The sequence below is a fragment of the Gasterosteus aculeatus genome, chromosome 14, assembly GCF_964276395.1.
Source record: "Gasterosteus aculeatus chromosome 14, fGasAcu3.hap1.1, whole genome shotgun sequence".
Classification (NCBI taxonomy): domain Eukaryota; kingdom Metazoa; phylum Chordata; class Actinopteri; order Perciformes; family Gasterosteidae; genus Gasterosteus; species Gasterosteus aculeatus.
Genome location: NC_135702.1, coordinates 14,196,358 through 14,218,381, shown reverse-complemented (window position 1 = coordinate 14,218,381; position 22,024 = coordinate 14,196,358). Strand labels below are relative to the sequence as shown.

At 46.2% G+C, this 22,024-nt stretch overlaps 3 protein-coding genes across 15 annotated transcripts in view; 2 read left to right on the top strand and 1 right to left on the bottom strand.

Moving 5' to 3' along the window:
* Positions 1-9,569, bottom strand: part of unc13bb (unc-13 homolog Bb (C. elegans)) — a 63,871-nt gene extending 54,302 nt beyond the window's left edge. For all 13 annotated transcript variants that reach the window (XM_078088254.1, XM_078088255.1, XM_078088259.1 and 10 more), the window contains exons 1-2: positions 9,289-9,569; positions 1,807-1,836 (exon numbers count right to left, since the gene is read on the bottom strand). In XM_078088254.1, the coding sequence (XP_077944380.1) occupies positions 1,807-1,836; positions 9,289-9,310 (52 nt within the window). In that variant the 5' untranslated portion in view covers positions 9,311-9,569. The remainder of the gene's footprint in view (positions 1-1,806; positions 1,837-9,288) is intronic.
* A 458-nt stretch (positions 9,570-10,027) lies between these two features.
* stoml2 (stomatin (EPB72)-like 2) lies at positions 10,028-13,844 on the top strand. Its single transcript, XM_040198146.2, has 10 exons — positions 10,028-10,216; positions 10,722-10,874; positions 10,967-11,066; positions 11,164-11,222; positions 11,311-11,412; positions 11,517-11,651; positions 12,026-12,170; positions 12,332-12,411; positions 12,507-12,635; positions 12,733-13,844. Exons 1-10 carry the CDS (start codon positions 10,172-10,174, stop codon positions 12,832-12,834), a joined length of 1,050 nt encoding a protein of 349 aa, XP_040054080.1. The 5' UTR covers positions 10,028-10,171; the 3' UTR covers positions 12,835-13,844.
* Positions 13,845-14,406: 562 nt separating this feature from the next.
* Positions 14,407-22,024, top strand: pigo (phosphatidylinositol glycan anchor biosynthesis, class O). Its single transcript, XM_040198071.2, has 11 exons — positions 14,407-14,667; positions 14,935-15,413; positions 15,864-16,007; positions 16,106-16,229; positions 16,408-16,567; positions 17,558-17,740; positions 17,821-19,405; positions 19,507-19,710; positions 20,167-20,351; positions 20,444-20,514; positions 20,750-22,024. The coding sequence occupies exons 2-11, from the start codon at positions 14,936-14,938 to the stop codon at positions 20,877-20,879; spliced, it is 3,264 nt and encodes a 1,087-aa protein (XP_040054005.2). The 5' UTR covers positions 14,407-14,667; position 14,935; the 3' UTR covers positions 20,880-22,024.

Genomic DNA, 22,024 nt, shown 5'->3' with positions numbered 1-22,024 from the left:
CAAAAGCATAAACCAAAAGGAGACGTTTCACCATCTTTGGTAAGAAAGGCTTCCGGAGCGACGATAATGTGAACGATATATGACGTGTATACATTAAGAAGAAGCTGGTTCTAAACAGATCTGACACAGATCCACATGGCACCTTATCAATCCCCTGTTCCCCCCTGGCAATCAGTGGAGAGTCCACCCAAGGGCCCCTTTGCTTCCCCACACATGCGCGTCATTAGAGAAAGGGCTCAGCGTAGGGCCTCCGAGATGTCCACCTGAAGACGTGGTGGAAAGCGAAGGGCAAACACACATCCCAGACCAGCCCTGTGTCAACTGTGAGGCCTCTTCAGCCCAATCCCACATCTCACAGAGTCAGAGGAATCATAAGTATACTTTTTCTGTTTAGTTACCGGTAGTAACTAGTACAGCCTGACCCCGAAGAAGCAGGATAGGGCAGCTTTCAAGCAGCCTCACAACTGTGTGATCAAAGACTGTGCAACGTGTGCAAAAAACTGCTTTGTACAGTTTGGCTTTTATCTTCTTATAATGTAATTCATATTAAGGTTCTATTTCAATATCATCTGTATCATCAACTATTTTCAGTATTTCTGACATTGACTTTGACTTTATCTACTTTTTTATAGAGGTTTGTTTGTGATGCTGGTGTTTGGTAAAGTAATGTCAATATTGTAATATTATATTTACAATATGGGTGTATACTGTAACAGAATGCACAATCAAATTGGTTCTACGTGGAGAACTGTGTTACGTCAGACAGAAACTTCAAATTCTGCCAGTGTTTAATGACAGATGGGGGATAACATGACTCGTTTGTATCTACGTGAAGACATAAATAAATAAATCATAGCATACACAGTGTATCCTAATATCTACCAGAAGCACATAATGATTTCATCTCCCCCCAATTCTGAATTCTGACTTACTAATGAAATTTAAAATAGGAAATAAATTTAAGCTGCAAAAGCAGCCGCAGACAGGCTAGTCATACGCACTAATTACAACAGAATTGTGGATGTCGTGCCAGACGGGGCCACAAAACCTCCTCCGTCCCAGAGCGGCCTGATGTTTACATTTCACCAGCCGGAGACGACGGGCTTAACTCAATCTCCCTTATGTTTGCTCTGGGACAGGTGTCACATGTGGTGTGGCCCAGAGGGAGGGGGGGGGGGGGGGGGGGGGGGGGCAGGGACAGGCAGAGAAGGCTTTTTTTGTGATCAGTTTTTTATTGATTTTCAGATATACATTAAAAATCAACCATCCATTATCATCAATATACATACACATAAACTCACATACCCATACGTAGATATGCACATCTACACGAATACATATAGACACAAACACACCCTCGTATACACACATGCATACACCGACATACACTCATACCCAGTTGAACATATAAACACAATATGGAAAGAATAGTAAAACAAAAAACGAGAACATAATAATTTTTTAATAACTGACTGACTGACAATATCTTAATAAAAACAAACATTTTCCAAAAGGAAATGAAAGTGAAATGTCACCGCAGTGGCGTGTCACAGCGCCGGGAGGCAGGGAGCGAGGCTGAACGCCCGAGGGATTTGCCGAGGTGGAGAGCGAGGGGATTTGGATTTAGCGGCGACCAATCTAAACTCACCTGAGCACGGCCGAGCCGCAGCAGGGCGGCGGATTACATAATGCAAAATCAAATCAAGCCAACTTGACAGAATTTGACTGATGAACCTGCATTGGAGCGCACCTAACACATGGCTTTACAGCAAACAACACGGGGGACATGGATACAGCAGCTCTTACCTGGGGGGCCCTGGAGCTTGGCTTTTTTCACTGTAACACAAAACAGAAAAAGACAAAGATTAGGCAAATCAGTATTAAACATGTGTGGACGTGAGTAAGTGGACACGATCTGGTGTCATTGAGGCCACAGCGGAACCACACAAAAACTTTTGACTGGTACTGTATTTATTAAAAAGAGGACATACATCCAGAACTACACTCCTGTCCTTACACTCCTGACAGGCGATCTATTCTTCCAGCAATGCTTTGTGAAAATGCTGAGTCGCTGATAACAGTCTTTGTCCACAAGCAGTCGCATTTCCTTCACATGGTTCAGTTAATATTCACGTTGTGACAAAGAGCAACATGGCAGCTTGGGTCGGCTAATCATTTGGAAATTAGAGCACATGTGTATCACAATGTTTGTTGTCGAGTTATAATGGTGAGAGCTTTTACATGACATAAGGTAATAATACATGCGAGGACCACATTGGGTCACAGCAGTGGAAAGCATTTTCATCTGATTGCTCAATTCCAACTTGGATATAAATCAAGAAGCATAAGCCCAGACAGATCACAAAAAACAGCTGGTAAAAAAAAAAAACACAAATATAACAATGGAAAAAAAGTGGGCCAGGTCAGATGGGTATTAAGATAAAAACGTAAAGCACAGATATTTCGCGACCATGACATAAAACCTTTAAAATATTTAAGCGGGAAAAGCAGCCTTGTGGTGTATTTTTAGACCCTCTTTGGCCTCCTGATGCACACAATAACGTTTATTGGATGGTGGAGCGCTTTGCAGGGGATTAATCGTGATTGCTGTGGCCCGGGATGTGTGTTCAGGCACATAAACTCCTAAAGCCTCCAAGCCCTGCAGCGGCAGATGGACAGGACGGGATGATGCGGCCACAAATGAAGCTTTCATATTTCCATGTACCGGTCCCTCTTCCTCTTTGATACCACAAGTGTATTTTTGTTTTCCTGGAACTCGCTCTGAAAACAGATGTTTTTTTACCATTTATACAGAAACATTCCAAATTAAAGATGCAAGCAGCAATGAACTTCCCTTCGCCTTCCCTTGCATGTCGGGGGGGCAGCGGTCAGCCGGACACGTGGTCAAAAATACATTAAAAAAAAAAAAAAGACAGCAAAAATCAATGCCATGTGTGGGATTCAAACCCAAGCCTGTGGCTTCCTAAACGGATCACCTCATCGCCAGGCTACTTGCCTTGCTGTACAAACCTGCAATAAGTACACATGTAGGATCACCTCCATTCATTCAAGGCAAAGAACGGGAGCTAATCACCCATCTTAAGTATTAACTTGTGAACTACACGCCTTTTTGACTGAGTAGGTCTAGCAGATATATTTTGCGAACTGAACACACTGAAAGTGTCTCTGCAGAACAAAGTTACCAGCATTTAAACTTATAGGACATGGGTGGCTTCGTGAAGAGAGCAGAGCTGTGGTCAAGTGTCACGCCACAGATCTCTGCTTTTATCAAGTGGCTCAGCTCTGTAATGTCATCACCTAGGACACTGACATAACTTTAAGAGTTTTTGAGTTTGCCAAGGCACCGAAATATTGGCTTGAAATTTCATGCGAAGACCATGTTGTCACGCCAACAAAGTTTTTCAAAAACTCCCAACTGAGTATTGTATATAGTATAGTATTGAGGCTTATCTACACAAAGTTGAGGTTGATCAGATTAAATGGCTAGGAGAAGCTCATCAAAGTGTAAAGCTTTTTCATTTCCCTTTAACAATAGGTGGCGCTATAATTTTCTGAATGCTACACCAGCATCATGAATTAGACAGAAATATGAATGTTCCTTGGATCCAAAATGGATGCCAGGCCACACCCAGGTAGTTTGCGAAAACTCTTGATTTGGATACATTTTGACCAGACAGGCGTCAAGATCATTCTGCTCAAATTTGGAATTGATTGGGTTAAAACTCTCGGAGGAGTTAGTTTGTTTAAGAATCAAAAATACAATGGATATTGGAAAAAAACAAGCACAAATTCTGAGAATGACTGCAGCTTACTTTGGAAGTTATAGGTCTTTAACTATTAGGCCACAATCCTAACAAATTCATTGGTCCATAACCTTTTGGGGATATCAAAAAACGTTAAAAGGCATTCACTCAATAATCATTCCCTGAAAATTTCGTGAAAATCAGACCGAGCATCTGGGAGAAGTTCGCAAAAACACGTTTTTCACAACATTCAAAATGGCGGAAAATGAAGTTCGGCGCCTATTGCATACCATGATTTACTTTTTTGTTAGAGAGCCATTTTGTTATACCCCGGAACCTCTGATGCGCATGCCAAACTTCAACAGTTTTTGAATATGATAAAGGCCTCAAAAGTGTGATTGAAGTGGTGAAAGAATAATAATAATCTTTCAAAACTTTAGTCGGCTCAGTCCCCAAAAATGTACGTGTCTGTATAATGGGGGGGCGGCGGGGGAGGGGCAAATAAATATTTAAGGGACTCGTCACTGCTTCCACATTATTTCCTGTCTTGTACTGTGAAGTGGAAAGGGAGCGGTGCACATCGGGAAGGAAACCAGTGGTGTGATGTTTTTGGGGGGCTTTTCACTGAAGCCTTTCAGTCCAGAAACGGCCCAGTCCAACTGTGGGACCCAGAGCGGAGGGCAATAAACCAGAGGGCCTTAATAGTGGAAACTGATGCTTATCATCTTCTGTTCCAGGGCCTCCAAGGCCTTACAGGCCATTTAGCAGGGCGACGTGCACAAATACCCTCTCACCCTTCTGATTATTGTTTCCTAGCCATGAGGTTTACCTTCTACACAATAAAACAAGCAGTCAGTTAAACTCCACTGCTCATTTCACGGTCCTGTTGCCGTGCACACTGGCTCACTGCTACACTGTCATGCTTTAAAGGTGTCACAGAGCCATTATAGATGTTATCATTAACATTATATGTATAACCCTTCACAATCAATTTATCAGATAGTTTTTTCTCCTGATTCCTGACTCTTATTTTAAAGTCAAAACGTTAGTGGGGGGAAAAGTCTATCGGATCAGACGCACCATTGAGTTACATAGCTCATGAAATGACATATTAAAAAATAAAAAGGTCTATTCTGAATGTTTGATTTAAAAGTCTAAATTTCTCCACCCTCTTTCCACCATAACTATTGATACCTTGGACGTAGTTGGTTACCCCCTGTCAACTAAAACATTTTATTCTTATTTTAACTTACGATCTTAGTTAGATGCATCATACATAATCCCCCCAAAAACTGTGGCAAAAAGGTTTGCCGATCATTTTGAAGAAACTGAACCTTCCATATAAAGCACACGGTCAGCAGGAAGGTGAGGCATAGAGTGGGGAAGTACGGGAACAGGAAGTGACATTGTAGATCTACGGTCTTGTTGAATGTGATCAGTGTAGGCGGGAGAGAGGCAGAGAGGGGAGTAACAGATGGCCATGGGGATTACTCCCACAATCTCTAAGCACTCACTCTGCCTCCGCCTCTCGCAATTCCACTATTCTGCCGCTCGCCACCCTCGACCCCACTCGGCCCGCCTCTCTTCTGTGTGATTGTCCTGCGGGAGGCCCCTCCTTTCTCCTTCAATCCATTTTTTTTTTTTGTGATATCTTCTCCTCCTCTCAGTCGTGTAGTTGCGTTAACTACTGCTCTGCTCCTAGCCCACTAGAATGACTAGAGCGTGTGCCGTAGCAGAGAAGTGCTACATCACTTCTTCGGAGTCAAATTAATTTTGAATGTATGTCAACAGATAATTTGGCACACAAAAGGCGCGGTGATGCATTAGAAGCTCAACATCCTGTGTGTGGACACAAAAAAAAAAATACAAGAGCAGCACGGAGCTGGTTTACTGGCACCAAACAGGAATAAAAACCTTGCCTGGCATCGCATCCTAATTCACCTCTTTTAGTTTGCTAACTGACGTTAGCTAGGTCTCCTCCTGACGATTCCCTCGGGGTTTCCTAACTCCAGGTGCGTCGCCCTGAACTGTTCAGACAGGATGTGCGGATCGGGTAGCGAGTGATGCGTGTTGTTGCAGTTTCTGTGGAGTGTAAAGAGCTGATGAGTGACAGAACGACGTGACGTCTCATTGGAGCAGAGACTTATGTCCTCGCCGGGACAGATCCAGCCTTTTAGGCTGTATGGGAGACTTTCACCCAAAACAGCCATCTATGAAACCCTAAATGTAACCCACTTTCACCCGCTATTTAGAAAATCCAATGGCTTTATTGCCTAAATGTCCCGAAGTGTCCCTCATGTCCCAGTAAAACTGTCTACTTTGAACAGGTCATGACACACGACACGGTGGACAATGAGAGAAAATTCCGCCATCCACAACTCATTCCCTCAACTGACTTGCAGGAGACCCTTTTGTGACAGAGACATTTCCCTGAAAGCTGCCAGTGCATGAGCCTCTTGACCGGTCCTCCAGCATCATGTGTCTAACCCTGTACTGCTCCAACACCGCTGCATAACTGGCTCCATGTGAGCCACGCGTGCAGTCAGCCCTGGCCTGATCCACAGCAGGAGTCGCTCCTTCCCCTCAACCACGACCACCACCACACTTGTAAGGGTTACCACTTATCTGTTGTGCAAAGACATCGCCATGGAGATGGGGCATCTCGACTACCGATAAATAAGCGACATTGGGAAGCTGTACAATCAGGGGATGAGTCACGTCATTGGGCTAAATCCACCCAACCCCCCTTTCCCTCTGTTATCTGTGGGCTGCATAGTTCCTGTGCCAGTGTACTTTTTTTTTTCCACAATCAGAATCAATAAAAAAGACTGTGCGCGAGCTCTGGGGACCGTTTGGCACAATAACTCTCGATGGTCGGCGCCGTCGGGCTGAACTCTTTGAAGTAAGCAGGGCCGAGCCGACTTGCCTTGTTTATGACCTTTTCCCTGCGAGGAGCCTGTCCTTCCTAGCCCTGTGAATTGATGCAAGAGATTTTTTGAAGCATGTTGTTGAAAGGATTCACAGGATTTTCTGCAGGACTTGTTGTGTACTTGGTGAGACACAGCTTGGGTCGCCTGCATTTGTTTTTAGTGCCACATGTGGAGTGGCTGATGTGATTAGTTGTCATAATGTCTTTAAAAAGTAAATTTAAGTGCCACATTTCCCAACAGCCAACAACGCGTTTATCCTGTCTAACATTATAAAAAAGTTGTCCTCTAGAATCACAAAAAATAACATTTTTATGAATTATAGTAGGTGTATCAAGTATGAGGGAAAACGAGCTGTGGCACAACATCTGCTGGCAGTGGTTGCATAATTGATGTTTAAGTAGGTGCAAGGTGGTGATGGGGGCATCATTTTAGTTCAAAACACAACTTATTCCCGATGAGGTAACATTTAAAGTTGGCTAGTTTGTCTTCGGTGCAACAATCGTACTGCGAAAACCTTCCCAAATGCTGTCGACTTGTGGTTTAAATGAGTTAGTTGTCATTAAAACTGAGCTTAGCAAGCTGTACTGTAAGAACAGCATAGAGTGAGAACTTTGCAAAGGCATTAGAGAGACTTCCGATCACAACAGAAGGCGTTTGCTTGATCGCAAACATGCATGAGCGGAGGACGCCTGAAGAGTTTAGCATTTAGATTAAAAAGATGAGGGAGGGAAGATAAAGGCTTCACACTCACAGTTATTTCCTCATACTTGCTGGGCACAAAATGCATAATATGAACGGATTATATAATTTGGAGCTTTAGACGACGAAATGACCATAACTGGACAAAACAGGATCTGACGGGGGATGAACACAGAGCCTCAGTTTGCCAAACATTGGGCTCTTCAGAGGATATTGGGTGGATATTTGTATAGTTCATAAGAACCAGCCTATATGTGCCGTTAAATTCACTGGAAAGCTGTCTCTTTTTTAGAATTCAGCAACGAGTTCACCTCCTAATACTTTGTCAAAAGGGCTTGGGGATTCTTTTGAGAGGAAGTGGCCAACACTTTTTACGTACTTATCTTGACATAATTATGTTGGAAACGAATAAAGAAACCTGTGTGAGTTAAAGCTCGCTAGTCACCAATCCACATTTTAAAAAGCGCCCTGTCAATGGACGGATCAAATGGTAAGACCCCCCCAAACGGTCTTGGTGCAGTGTAATTAGGGTTTGATCTGCTGCACTCTTCTCGATGTTAAAACACCATGATTTATAACAATGTCAATATGATGTTTTATTTATAATAGTTTAAAAGAAACATTTACAGAGAAGAAAAATAAGATGAAGCGTTATCCTTATTTAGGCCATTTTTTCAAACCAAATAAAACAACACTTTGTGCCGAACTCTATATGAAATGAATGAGATACTTGATTGGCAGGTAGGGGCTCCATCCTCACAGACTGGACAAAGACTGGCCATTGGTCTTCTTGGCACAGAACAGGAAGATGCATTATGTGCGTTGCTGCACTAAACGATGCGTTAACCGGCCCCAGCCTTGTTGGCTTCAGTCTTTTTGTTATTGCCCGTGAACATGTAAATGTTCACAGAGCTTGTTTTGAATAGACAAAAAAGTAATTGGTTTTGTTGTTATTATCATCATTTGGATCCCTAAAGAAAAGTATAGTATATTTTGTTTGTTTTATTTTTCTCTGCAATGGAATAATAAAAGCTAACTTCCACCGGACTGATGTAAAAAAGCCATGGGTTAAAAATGCAATGTAAGTCGCTTTGGATAAAAGCGTCAGCTAAATGACTGTACCCCGCAACTGCTTTTAATCGTATCATATGTTTAACGTTAACATCTTTGTCGGAGAAGATAAAATATCCAACAAAAAGGTATACACCAAACCATACTTCTTTTGTCGTTGCTGTACACATCATTTTAAAGAGGGACTGTTCCACTCCAAAAGTAGGAGCCATGAAACCGCTCACTGCAAGGTTTATGAATGATCTTAAAAAATCTGGTGATGACTTCTTGATGGTGCTTTGAGCAAAACAAGCCTTTTGTCATTGAGTCCACTTATATTGGAGAGAGGGCAGACATCTGCACCAAGACAACAGGGAAGATGATAAAAGAAGCATTTGGGATTTTTTTTGTTTTTAGTATCTGCTGGTTATTTCAAAAATAAACATAACCCTTCGCAATCACTTTATCAGATAGTTTTTTCTCCTGATCCCTGACTCTTATTTTAAAGTCCGACACTGATCATAAATGCTGTGTTGTACTTTAAAGTCAATCCAGCACGGATCATGGCTCAACAGCTGGTGCGGCAGCCAGTGGAAAGCTCCGATAAAACTCAGATAACTCGGGGAAACAGCCACGTGACAAGTGCTGTCATTATCCACGTGAAGAGAATATTAGAAAATGTAACTTAAATCACGACAGGACATATTTAGAATACTAGCGGGGGAGAGGGAGTGGACTCTTGGTAGGAAACCTGCTCTACAAGATTTCATTGATATTATCAGTTTGAATAAAAAAAGAAACACTTGGACTCGACCGGAGGGAGAGAGAAGACAAGTTGAACGTACCTCTGACACACAGCAGCGACATGTCTCCGCGCTTCTCCAGAGACGCTCCGGTAGTTTCACTCACTTTTCAGCGGAGATTTACTCCGTCCGGCATCGTTGTGACGCGGTTAAGTGATTTTTCAAACCGCCTGTAAGCTCCGAAATGATGTTCTACACGGTTTTTTATGGTGCTGGACTCGGACAGAGAGCGGCAGCCCCCCGCCGAGGCCACGCCATTATTAAAACTCTTATCAGAGGTTTTACCGACCGACGAACAACCTGAGGGAACGGAGGAGAGCGGAGAGGCGGGGCAGAGGCACCTGTTACCGGCGTCCGCCATGTCCAATGAGAATGCAGCATTACGCTCGAGGGCGGAGTCCTTCGGAACAGCAGAAATCAGACCAATCGCTAAGAGGGATGAGGTTGAAATAAGAAACAGGTGACGCTATGTTTAGAGATGGCTTCCATTGGTTATTTTTTACTTTTTTGTGGCTTAAAAATTGGTTGTATTCATTAATAAAATAAAAACATTATAAAAAGTTTCATAATACTCTTTAAATGCTGCGGCATCGATTTGATAATTATTGTGGTTATTTTCATTATTATTTATATCATCATTATTATTAATTAATTATTAATTGTTATTATTATTATTATCAACAGTAGTAGTGGTTGTAATAATAGTGGTTGTCGTAGTGGTGGAATTAGCTGTAGATTACATATATCCTGCAAGCGGAAGCTTCGCCGTTCGGTTTTTGCAACTCACACTGAGGGACTTCTTTTACAGTTGCACCACTGATGTAACTTCCATTTCCTGCCTGGCGAGGGTCATACACATGAGTAGTTTGTGTAGAGTCCACTTTACGGAGCCGAACCTTTACTAAGGCCACCGAAGTTCCTTTCAATGATGTTGCGAACGCTGTCTCGGACCAGTGGCGCCCTTCTGCGGGTAAATTAACTAATGTATTCATATCCGGCATGTTAGCTCGTGCAAGCGAAGGTTCATGGCCATTCGTTGGTGAAGTGGGGCTCATTCAGCGTGCACGAGAGGGTCGCAAATCCACCGAATGTGGCTCCCCATCTCGATACGTCTTTTGACTGACTGACATCCTTTTTATTAACACTAGATGGGCCATTTACTATTGTGTTATAATACCTTTACAGTGTTAGCCTATACATAACCATTTAATGTTACGTCGAAATCAAAGTTACCGTTATATACTATCATCAAAACCAAATACGAAGTGAGCAGAAACCAAATATAAGTCTAATATATTGTATTGCCTACCCCTAAGAGTATTGTGTGTCCCACTACATACTCTTAATAACTCATACATAATTTATAGACCGGTTTAAGTTTCTCCCTTCCTTTTCAATTCCATTTAGATCCTACTTTGGTACAATAGCGTGCTTTTAAAAGCATGTTCGGTTCTTAACTGTGTGTGTGTTTTTAGCAAACCCAGCGGGCGACCCCGAGGTTATGGGTCCTGCCGGCCCAGCAGAGATGGGCGTCCAGCCTGCCTGTGAACACCGTGGTCCTGTTTGTGCCTCAGCAAGAAGCCTGGGTGGTGGAAAGAATGGGTCGCTTCCACCGGATCTTAGAGCCGGTATCTACCCTTTTGTCTTACAAGACCGCCGTTCAAATATAGCCAAATATTAACAATGGAAATAAAAAAAACATGACAACTTTCTCTTTTAGGGTTTAAACTTCCTCATACCTATACTTGACCGAATTCGCTACGTGCAAAGTCTCAAAGAGATAGTCATCGATGTCCCGGAGCAGTCTGCCGTATCTCTAGGTGATGGATCAACATGTCGGATCCAATTCCAAGTGTTACCTGATGTAATATGCAAGCACTTAGTTTCAGTGCATCTTGTTTTTGTTTTGTTTTTCAGATAATGTCACGCTACAGATAGACGGAGTTCTTTACTTGAGGATCCTCGACCCTTTCAAGGTACGCCACGCTGGAACAATTCTCTGCCTCTCCCACGCTTTGTTGTAGTCCGATCATAGAATTCAGCGTTCTCCGTGTGCGCCCCCAGGCTAGTTACGGCGTGGAGGATCCAGAGTATGCCGTCACGCAGTTGGCGCAGACCACCATGCGGTCGGAGCTGGGCAAACTCACACTGGACAAAGTGTTCCGGGTAACAACGCTGCTGCATTACTCTGCAGGCTTGTTATGAAAAATGTCAGAAGCACTTTGGATATGGACCTTTTGCAATTATTATTCTTAATTATTTTTTTAAAGGAAAGGGAGTGCCTCAATTCCAACATCGTCCATTCCATCAACCAAGCGTCGGACGAGTGGGGAATCCGCTGCCTCCGTTATGAGATCAAGGACATCCATGTTCCGCCTCGTGTCAAAGAGTCCATGCAGATGCAGGTGGGGCGAACACAACGGAACAACAAAGTCTCCTCATCCTTCCTCATTCCTGCTTCAGACATTATATACTTTTCACTCTTCTAGTGTCGCAAAGTAATACTGTTGTATGTAGTAGTATGCATTCAATCTGGACGCACTACTACACCTTGAACTTTGGCCCTTTGCTCATACTCTGAGCATTGTGGGTCGGAAAGGCCAAATAAAGCATGCTAGCTTGCATATTGCCAAATATGACCCAATGCAGTTGGATATGCTGGTATTTTTTGGCACACTGCATTCAACACAACATGTATTAAGACCTACTAAATGTTTTTCTCCAAATGGACTTCTACACTTACGGTGATATTTGCTATCCTTTATTTTGTCCTGTGTAGGTGGAGGCCGAGCGGAAGAAGAGAGCCACGGTGCTAGAGTCCGAAGGTACGAGGGAGGCGGCCATCAATGTCGCCGAGGGTCGCAAACAAGCCCAGATCCTGGCCTCGGAGGGCCAGAAAGCGGAGCAGATCAACAAGGCGTCCGGTGTGTGCACTCACAGGACCCGGTTCAGTCGTGTCAGCGTTGTTGTTTTTTTAACGACGCTTCTTTGACGTTTTAAGTCCATGACACAAAGATAATAAACGTACTTGAATCAGTTACCAAGACATCACAACATCACTAACCGATTACTGTGTTCCCTCAAGGTGAGGCCCAGGCCATCCTGGCCAAAGCGGAGGCCAAAGCCAAGGCTATCGGCATGCTGTCGGATGCTCTGACCGAGCAGGTAAAGAGGATTTTTTTTGTTCTCGTGACACATCCATAGTCTGTCTCATTCATTGAATTTTGATGGATTTCTTTTTGTTATCATGCCACATACAGAATGGAGGAGCAGCAGCCTCGCTGAGCGTGGCCGAGCAGTACGTATCCGCCTTCTCCAACCTCGCCAAAGAGTCCAACACCATCCTGCTGCCGTCGAGCGCCGGGGACATCAGCGGAATGGTCACACAGGTATTTGCACATGTGCATTTGGATTTGTGTTAATGTTTGTTTAGATTTTTTCTTGAATCTATGAGTAGCTTCTTGAGTTCTCTCTCCCTGCACACAGGCCATGACCATTTACGGCACGTTGGCCAAGTCAAGCCCGAAAGCAGCAGTGGCGGTGTTGGAGGAGAAGAGCGACAACTTTCGGTGCCCATCGTCTCCGTAGCAGAGGACTCGGTTAATGACTCCACACAGTAGGAAGACACTGAAGCAGCAGCAGAAGAAGCAATCTACGGCTTCAAGACGTCGCTGTGTGTGAGAGATTGTGGTAAAGTCCCACATACCTTCTACAGACAGGACAGAAGGAGAACAAACTGCCAACTTCAAAAACTTTTGGGAGTGTTGGGAAAAACAATATCTTTTGAAAACGGAGTTTTAATTGTCATTGACTGTTCATGCTCAGTTTTCATCCATATACTCACACCCCAATGACACTGGCAGGCTGACTGAAAATGGAGAAATGAAATGCTAGAAAATATGATTTATTATAACACATTACTTGCGTGGGAATTGCATCGTGCATGCAATCTGTAAAGGTATTGTTGAGCAGACCCTGGTTGAATTGGACCTAAAGGATTAAACTTTAAAGGAGCAGTGTGCAGGTTTTTAGTGGCATCCAGTGATCAAGCTGAAAAAAAAAACCTTACTGAAACCCCCCCAGGGACAATTCTTCCGTTTCAGTTGCCACGTTTGATGTCTGGATGCTTCTTGATGATGGCGGCGAGGGACCCAAAGTTTAGTTCATTCACAATCTGGTTTATGTTCGATTGGAAATCTCCCTGATAATGTAGTTTTAAGAAAGGTTATTTTCTAATATTATTCAACCTTTTTTTTCTAGATAACTTTCTGGTGTGGAAGGGGGTTGTAGGGGAAAAATGTTCCTTTACTCCTCACATTTGTTTTCAACTCCTGTGTCTTATGCAAAAATATTTATTAAATGTCATGACTGTACAAAGACAGCAAGATTTTCAGCAGTGCTCACAGGTTGACAAACATAAATTGGCTGGTGTATGCACTTTGGGGTTATCATGAAGCTAAGAGTGTTTGGCTATTTTTCTGACGCAGTGGAATAGGATGCTGTGAAATGCTGAAAATGATGTTGGAGGAAGTAGTGTAGAACAATTAATCAGAAACAGCTGGACATTCTCAAATAAAAACCTACTTTTGTCGAAGAAAGACCAATGGATGTTAAAGTTAAGTTGACCTATGTCATTTTCAGTCTGTGTTTAGTTTCAGTTAACTTAAGAATAACAAAAAAGGTGATGACTTCTATGTGTCAACAAATGTATAGAGCAATTCCCTCTCACATCTGTGGAAGTATGGAAGAAATGGTGTTGAATACGTGTATTCTCTAATACCATTACACCTTAAACTAAAACGGATTTCCAGTGTTTAGTCCTACAAGTACTAAATGCAATTTGTATTTCATCCCCAAACGTGCAGGGTTATTTATAATGCGTTCTTCAACAACCGGTCTCAGGGTGCCAGATACTATAAAATTTTTAAAAAAAAACCAATGACAGCGTGACATATCAGCTTGTTTTCGCCCTATACGGGTTATTACAGCCCTCGTCTTTGCATCACAGGCGGTATGGAAGCCTGTCGTCTAATTTAGGCTTCATATTGAGTTATACATCGATACCACCAATTAGTTATTTAACCAACATTTAACAATTTGAACTTAGAAAACGTTTCATGAGACACAACGTATCCATGACAACGTTGTGTCTGTTAGCCCGAGTTCAGGGCACCAACATTCCAAATAATTTGGTGTTACACCGAAAGCCGCCCGCTCCGTATTTCCGCCGGGTTGCATGCGCGCTGCAGTTCCTAGCTGTCACCATCCACCTAACCTCATCGGACAGGAGTCCCATATGAAGGTGAGGGAGGGGTCGCGCTGTTGGCCGTGTACCTGAGACACCTGGGCCCCGGTGTTGTTAGCACACACACACCCCGCCTCCCTACGGCCGCGACAGGACGAAGACCCGACTGCTACAAGGTCAGTGACGAGAGCGAGACAAGCTAGCCGCGGGTAACAGCCGTTAACTTGTCCACCGTGCCCCCTCTTAACGTTAACGTTAGCTGGTTCGCACCACCGTTAATGTCTTAACGGCGCTTGCCTCGCGTTTGGCTCAAAGTGGTCATAATTACCACATAACTTCCGCGGCCGCATGGGTTATTTGACTGTTCTTTACCCTGTGTGAAACAAGTGTGCTTGAGGTATTCTTTTTATTTTTTAACCTGCACTTTTGGCCCGTCCGGGTAGCATGAAGAGGCTCCCGGTGCTGTGGCTACTCCTCTGGGTGTGCGCGCTGTACTCCGCGGGCATCTACCTGTTCGTCGGCGGGTTCCTGCTGGTGAGGCTTGAGGTGAACCGCACCAGCACCTGCGGAGACGTGCTGCAGCCCGGGGAGGAGCCGGCGGACTTCTGCCGCGTGCAGCCGCGTTTCCGCCGGGCTGTCCTCCTCATCGTCGACGCCCTCAAGATCGATTTCACCTGGTTCGATCCGGACAACGCCGCGCCTCGACCTTACGAGAACAAGCTGCCGGTGCTGGAGGAGACTGTGTCCTCCAGGCCCGCGCACAGCCGCCTTTACCCGTTCCGCGCGGACCCGCCTACGACCACCATGCAGAGGATCAAGGGCTTCACCACCGGCTCCCTGCCCACCTTCGTGGACGTGGGCAACAACTTCGCGTCCAGTGCCATTCTGGAGGACAACCTCATCCACCAGTTCGGGCAAGTGGGTGAGTGGCTCCACAGTAGATCGACATAGTCATCATCAAGGAGCAAAATAAGAAAGGATGGATTTCCATGGTTTCATGATATATACAGTGGGAAAATAAAGAATACCCTCTTTATTTTGTTTTATTCATAAAACACCTTTTTGTACAGGACGTTTAGTTCAAGTGCTTTGCAACAAAGAGAATACACGAGACTGAAACAAACTGATGAAAACATGGAGATAAAACAAACAAAAGCCACATGAACCGTTGGTGAAACTGTTAAAGGCAGCTTTTCTTCTCTTTGTGATTGTTTATATTTTTTTTAAAACAGCCGGATGAGCAGAATCTGCCGGTAAAGATTATACAATGACAAATAATCACTGTAGATTCTGTTATTTCAGTTCCACACTTTGTACGAGTCCAACCCCTTTCATCAGAGTGATGATGACGTTGTTTTTCTTCTTTTCACAGGCAAACGGGTGGTGTTCATGGGCGATGACACTTGGGAGAACCTTTTTCCGAAGAAGTTCCACCGCTCGCTGCCCTTCCCTTCCTTCAATGTCAAGGACCTGCACACGGTGGACAACGGCATCCTCCAGCACCTCTACACTACCAGTACGTTTTCACGCCCGCACCTGTGCGCCGTCCCCGATCTCTGCTCGTGCCTCACGTCTCTCCCTCTGTCCCTTCTCCTTTATTCTTCTGTTGGACAGTGGTCAGCGACGATTGGGACATCCTAGTTGCCCATTTCCTCGGCGTGGACCACTGCGGTCACCGGTTCGGTCCCGACCACCCGGCCATGGCCGACAAGCTCACCCAGATGAACGGCGTCATCAGGTCAGACCGCAAGAGTTTTTTTCCCAGCATACCCTTCACCTGGAAAGCATAGCATGCTTAGCAACACTGTTATTGTAACACGCTGAGTTGGATAGTTATTAATCAACTGCTGCAGAGACATGAGGTTTTAATGCAGGACCATTATTTTCCTCTGATCTTCATGCTTTTCCCCCTGCAGGTCTGTGATGGACCGCCTGCAGAATGACACGCTGCTGGTGGTGATGGGGGACCACGGCATGACCGACACCGGAGACCACGGCGGGGAGAGTCAGAAGGAGACGGACGCCGCTATCTTCCTCTACAGCCCCTCGCCTCTGTTCCCTGCAGCGCCGAGCGAGGTCGGTGGCAGAGTAGGAAGTCTTCTCAGTTGGTCTGAACGTGGTGGACATGGGACATACTCTGGGAAATTTTGTTTTGTGGCAGAGGACTCGATGAGAAGAGCTCCGTCTTAGAAAATACTTTTGTGCCATTGGGAGGACATCAATTTAACGTTAATTAATTTAAACCTAAGCTACATACAAAGGGATCATAACCAGTCCTGCAAAGTCTAAACTAATAATGACCACGTCGTCACGCAAAAGCGTAAATGCGGTAATTGGTTAAGTAGCTGGTAATTCAGTGTGAGAGAAGAACACTGCAATTAAAAAAAAATAAAAATAAAAAAACAACGACGACAGTTCTACACTGTGGCGCTCGCAACACCAGAGTGACTACGCCCTTCCCCCGGTCGGCTGAACCGTTTACCCCCTCTCTGAAGTTGTAAACGTAGGGGAAAACACTGCTGTGAAACGTTTACACAACAAAAAAAATGTGGTAATTACAACATTTCTCACGCAATGTATGAACAAAAATTACTCTCCAACCGCCACTGGAAAAGAAGTCTGACGCTAAAAATTAATTTTTTCGATTTTTGGCTTGGTCCCAAGCAGCAGCAGAGGCAGCTTTGCCAATGCTTAGTAACTTTAGCTGAACAGCTCCACCATGTGGTCACAGGTGGTAAATGAAAGATGAGGCATGAGTTTCCCAAGATTCTCTCAAATGAGTTTCTGATATGAAGAGCCCAATCATATTTTTTTTTTCTAGACTCAGTGTACACAGCACGTCCGTCTACAGTTTGCTTCTACTAGCCCCCATGAGCTGCTAGTCATAGCAGACCAGGTGATGTCCTGCAGTTATTAGGGTTTTATTCCTCAAGAATACTTTTTTTTTGCAAATAAGACTTACTGGGGGCTTATTTACTTCTTCTTGTCACAATACGGACACATTGTAATATAAGAGCAAACCTTCAAATCACAATAGTCATCTTTTTATCTTCCTCCTGTCTGTAGAGTGAACCGGACGTGGTGCCCCAGACGGACCTGGTCCCCACCCTGGCTCTGCTCCTGGGGGTTCCCATCCCATACAGCAGCGTGGGGCAGGTTCTCCTGCCCGTGTTCCCTCCCCACGGTCAGACAAAGGGCGCAGTTGGAGGTCTCAGCCAGCTGGAGGCGCTGTGGATCAATGCGAAACAGGTAGAAAGCTCAGTTAAAAACCGTCCGGAAAAAATGATGTGAGTGTGTCATTACTTTTGTGACGGTTCTGTCGTCTGAAGGTCAACCGTTTCCTGGAGACGTACTCTGGCATGGCCAAAGACATCCCACCTGAGAGCCTCTCTCGGCTGAAGGCCGACTTCTCCCGCCTCTCCTCGGAGTACCTCGCCACGGTTCGACGGGGTCGGCCCCCCTCCCCACAGCTGGCCGCCTCGCTGCAGGCCTACCTCACATCTGTGAGGGACACCTGCCGAGCCACCTGGGCTCGTTTCAACCCGCTCAAGATGGCGGCGGGCCTAGCCATTTTGGCATTTGCCTGCCTGACGTGTTTCGTCCTGTCCGAGCTTTCCTTCGAACTGATCAGGGAGGACGGCACCGGACTGCGGGCCCCAGTTGCCGCGGCACTGATGACGGGGGGGTGCGTGGCCGCTGGTCAGCTGAGCGCGCGGGGCTACGTGGAGGTCGCGTGGTGTCTGGCCGCCGCCGCCCTCAGCTCGGAGCTGCTCTTCCTCTGGAGGGCTCGTCGATCGGGGATTGCCGGTGCGGAAAAGATCGGCCCCACGTCCGGCTGGCTGACTCCGCGGCGCCTCCTTGCCCCCCCGGTCCTGGTGCCGCTTCTCCGCTGCGCCTCCCTGCTCTCGGACAGCTACGTGATCGCCGAGGGCCGCGCCGTGACCTTCCTGGTGCTCTCCCTGGCCCTCTATATTCCCATCCGTCTCAACTGGGACGGTCTACTCCTGCCCCCCAGCCACGACTCCCTGAAGGCGGCAGGGATCCTGCCGCCCCCCGCCCTGTCCCCGTCAACGGTGAGGAAGGAAAGTGGCACCCTCCTCGCCTGCCTGGGGCTCCTCGTCGGCAGCCTGTACCTCTCCCTCTCCTTCCACGCCTGCCGGGAGGAGCAGGGCTCCTGCCAGCCATCTCCGTTCCTCTCTCCACTCTCGCGGCTGCAGGACAGCCGGCTGAAGAACCTCCACTACGTCCTCTCCGTCTTCGCCCTGGCCCTGTGGACATATTTGCTGCGCCGCTGCCTCCGGCATTACGGCAACCTCAACTCGGCAAGCGGGGCGGTGTTCGCGGCTCGCTGGGTCCTCCTGCTGCTATCTGTGTGCCTGGCGTTGTACTGGGCCGTCAGCGCCACCCCGGAGGACAGCTTCAGGAATCTGGCCGAGCTGATCGCCATGGCCCAGCTGGCCCTCCCCAGGGCGGCCTTTTGCCTCCTGGGTTTGGGTCTGGCTCTGATCTGGCTCGACCCCCTCACTGTGTACGCAAAGACCAAGGTGCAGGCCTCGGCCCGAGGTCCTTCGGTGCCGCCGCGCTACCGGGCTAGCACGGCCATCAGCCCCCAAGCCGAGCTGCACCATCTCATCCCGCAGATCTACCAGCGCATGCGTCGCTCCCTCGACGACGACGGAGAGCTGAGCGCGGGCAGTGAGGCGGACGGCAGGCCCGCTGTGGAGGCCTACGGGCTGGGGACGGTCTACTCGGCCCCTTTGGTGCTCTTCTGTGGCCTGCTGGGGATGGGACTCCTGCTGCTGCACCCGGAGGGCATGGCTCTGTCCTTCCTCCTGCTGCTGCTGCAGATGGGGGCGGTGCTGCACATCCACGCCTCCTCCACCACGCTCAGCGGCCTGCACGGGGCGGGTTCCGGTGAGATGCTCTTCTTGTTTTCCCGTTTGGTGCTCTGTTTGTACACCATCACACGTCCTCCCTCTGATCTGACCCCCCCCCCCCCCCCCCCCCCATTCCAGGTTGCTTTAATGTGCAATGGACTCCAGTGGTGCTGTGGTCGCTCGCTGCCACCCAGTTCTTCCACGCCACGGGTCACCTCCCCACCTTCCCCTCCATCCAGTGGGGCGCCGCCTTCGTGGGATTCCCCGAGGGACACACAGGCACCGTGCTGCCCGCCTCCCTGGTCACCCTCAACACTTTTGCCTCACACATCCTTTTCTCTGGTAGATATATTTAAAGATAAGAGGCAACGAAAGTGTTCGTTTAATGATGATTTAGAGGAATTCTCCTGTAGCATCTGTAAAAGTAATAAGATTGAACAAAGATTACCCAAGAAGATTAAAGAATATTTAGAATAAATAAGATAACATGATTTAAAATGCAATACAATACAGTGTTCTCAGAGCAGTCCTAAAAGCAGTTGGAACACACAAATTCCCCCAAAACAGCAATTTGTTATAAAAGAATTAAAGTAAATACATGGTGAATAGCAAGGCTAATGCATATTTTTTACTTTTTCATCATTAAATAATGAATGTATTTAAACAATGAAATATATACAGTATGAAAAATCTATGAGAAAGTTAAAAAGGAATCGAATGAAATAATGTTGCCTTCTGATAGAGCTGTTGACTCGCTGCAGGAGACAAAACTGTTGATTCTCATCTCTTTGTCGCCAGTGGGATGCCCGTTGCTGCTGTTCTGGCCCCTGGTGTGTGAGGTGCGCGGGGGCCGGCCAGGAACAGCCTGCAGCGAGGAGGGGGAGGACGCCGTGATGGAGATGAGGCTAAGGGAAAACCCCCAGCAGTTCAGCTCGGCGCTGCTGCAGCTCTCCACGCGCTACCTCTTCGTCCTCGGAGCGCAGGTACGCCATCCTCCGGTCCGCTCGGCCCCGTTCCATTTTGTTTCATTATCACAAGTGTGTCACAACCCCCTCCCCCTGTGTAACTTCCTCAGGTCTTTGCGTCGGTGTGTGCCGCTGCTATCCTCAGGAGACACCTAATGGTGTGGAAGGTGTTCGCGCCCAAGTGAGTGCCTCAAAGGACCGCTAACACCTTAGCCGCAGGCGACCACTGTGAGATGTACATAGTTACACCTGCTAATCTTGAATACCTGGCTTATAATTAAACTATTTTTTTGAAACATTGTGAAAAGGAAAAATACATACTGATCTTAGGTAGGGACTTTGCAGAACATCATGGTTTTAGAAGTACGCTGAGTAGAAATCAGGGAGTTACACAGCCCTTTGTGTGCTGCTTGCAGGCTCATGTTCGAGGCCTCGGGGTTCCTGGTGAGCAGCGCGTCTCTGCTGATCGGGGTCACGTTGGTGCTGCGGGTGGACGTGGCCGTGGGCCGCTGGTTTAAGAGACTCATCCCCGATGCATCCAGGTAGCGACGGTGTTGACGGTGCTGCTGCTGCTACCGATCCCCCCCTCCCCGCCACAGCTCGCTGTGCCGCACCGATAAATGACATGGCTGGGACACTGTAACATATTTTTTCTTCTTTTGACCTTGATCCTTCACAATTGCATAGGGAAATATTGCCATCTGTGTCTAGGATATTTGAAAACACGTCTCCTGTAGCTCCTTGGAGGACTCGTGCGTTACTGAGCGCCTCCTCTTCAGGATCTCAAATCCTGGACATCAAATCCTGAGTAGCATTGAAGAGGTTTTATGTTGTTTTGTTTATTTTGGACAAATGTGAGATGATACGCTTGTAGACGGCCTCGCTCAGCTCATAAGGGGAAAGCTTTTATTTGTACTTGGTCGTAGAAGGAACAGCCGTCTCTTACTTAGAGCGTGGATGAAACCTTTCGAGGGCAGGCTTGCAAAAGGCCTTCACATGAACCAGTTTACACGAGTAAGTGTCACAGCTGTATTGTTTTTGTATTTTTAGGATGCCGAAATAACCAACACATCTGGTTACTGCCAACTTGCAGTTGTATTGTATTGCTCTGAACTTTTTAAAAATCTTTTTATTTTTTATTACAGTTTTGTGATTCTTGGTTCTATTTCTAACTCTGATTCTTTTTAAATTACTAATCATACGTTTAAACAAAAAAAAAAACTGAAATTTGAAGTTTTGTGTTGATTTGGGACTAGACCCGTATTTCCTGTTCTCTGGAAGAGGTGCTCAGCTCTGACCGATGCCTTTTTTTCCCCTCCTCCTGAATGATGTCATTACGCTGACCTCATTAAATGGCTGAATTCCAGAAACGCCGACAGTTGATTGATCTCTGCGGCGGGTCGGGCTCGCTGATCGACTTGAGTTGTGTTCCCGCAGTGCAGCTAACACACATGAGGCGATGCACGATATTAAGTCGGCTACAAAGCAAAAGCCCTGCTGGTTGCAGGGGAGCGACCGCTCATTTGTTAATGATGTCAACGCTGTAATGACGGTTCTGCTGGGATGACAGAGTGCTTTTTTTTCCTGTTTGAAAATGTTTAATATACTAATATCTGATTAATTCAGAATCAATGAAAAGGTTTTTCATTCTGTAAAAGAAAAAAAAATGCAATAAAAACATTTTTATGTGA

Excerpts from the sequence above, each read along its gene's own strand:
- pigo (XM_040198071.2), top strand. The coding sequence starts at position 14,936 with ATGAAGAGGCTCCCGGTGCTGTGGCTACTCCTCTGGGTGTGCGCGCTG. Across the intron at positions 19,711-20,166 it reads CTCACACATCCTTTTCTCTG|TGGGATGCCCGTTGCTGCTG; the intron begins GTAGATATATTT and ends CTTTGTCGCCAG. Across the intron at positions 20,352-20,443 it reads TCTTCGTCCTCGGAGCGCAG|GTCTTTGCGTCGGTGTGTGC; the intron begins GTACGCCATCCT and ends TAACTTCCTCAG.
- stoml2 (XM_040198146.2), top strand. The coding sequence starts at position 10,172 with ATGATGTTGCGAACGCTGTCTCGGACCAGTGGCGCCCTTCTGCGG. Across the intron at positions 10,217-10,721 it reads CCAGTGGCGCCCTTCTGCGG|CAAACCCAGCGGGCGACCCC; the intron begins GTAAATTAACTA and ends GTGTGTTTTTAG. Across the intron at positions 11,067-11,163 it reads GCAGTCTGCCGTATCTCTAG|ATAATGTCACGCTACAGATA; the intron begins GTGATGGATCAA and ends TTTGTTTTTCAG.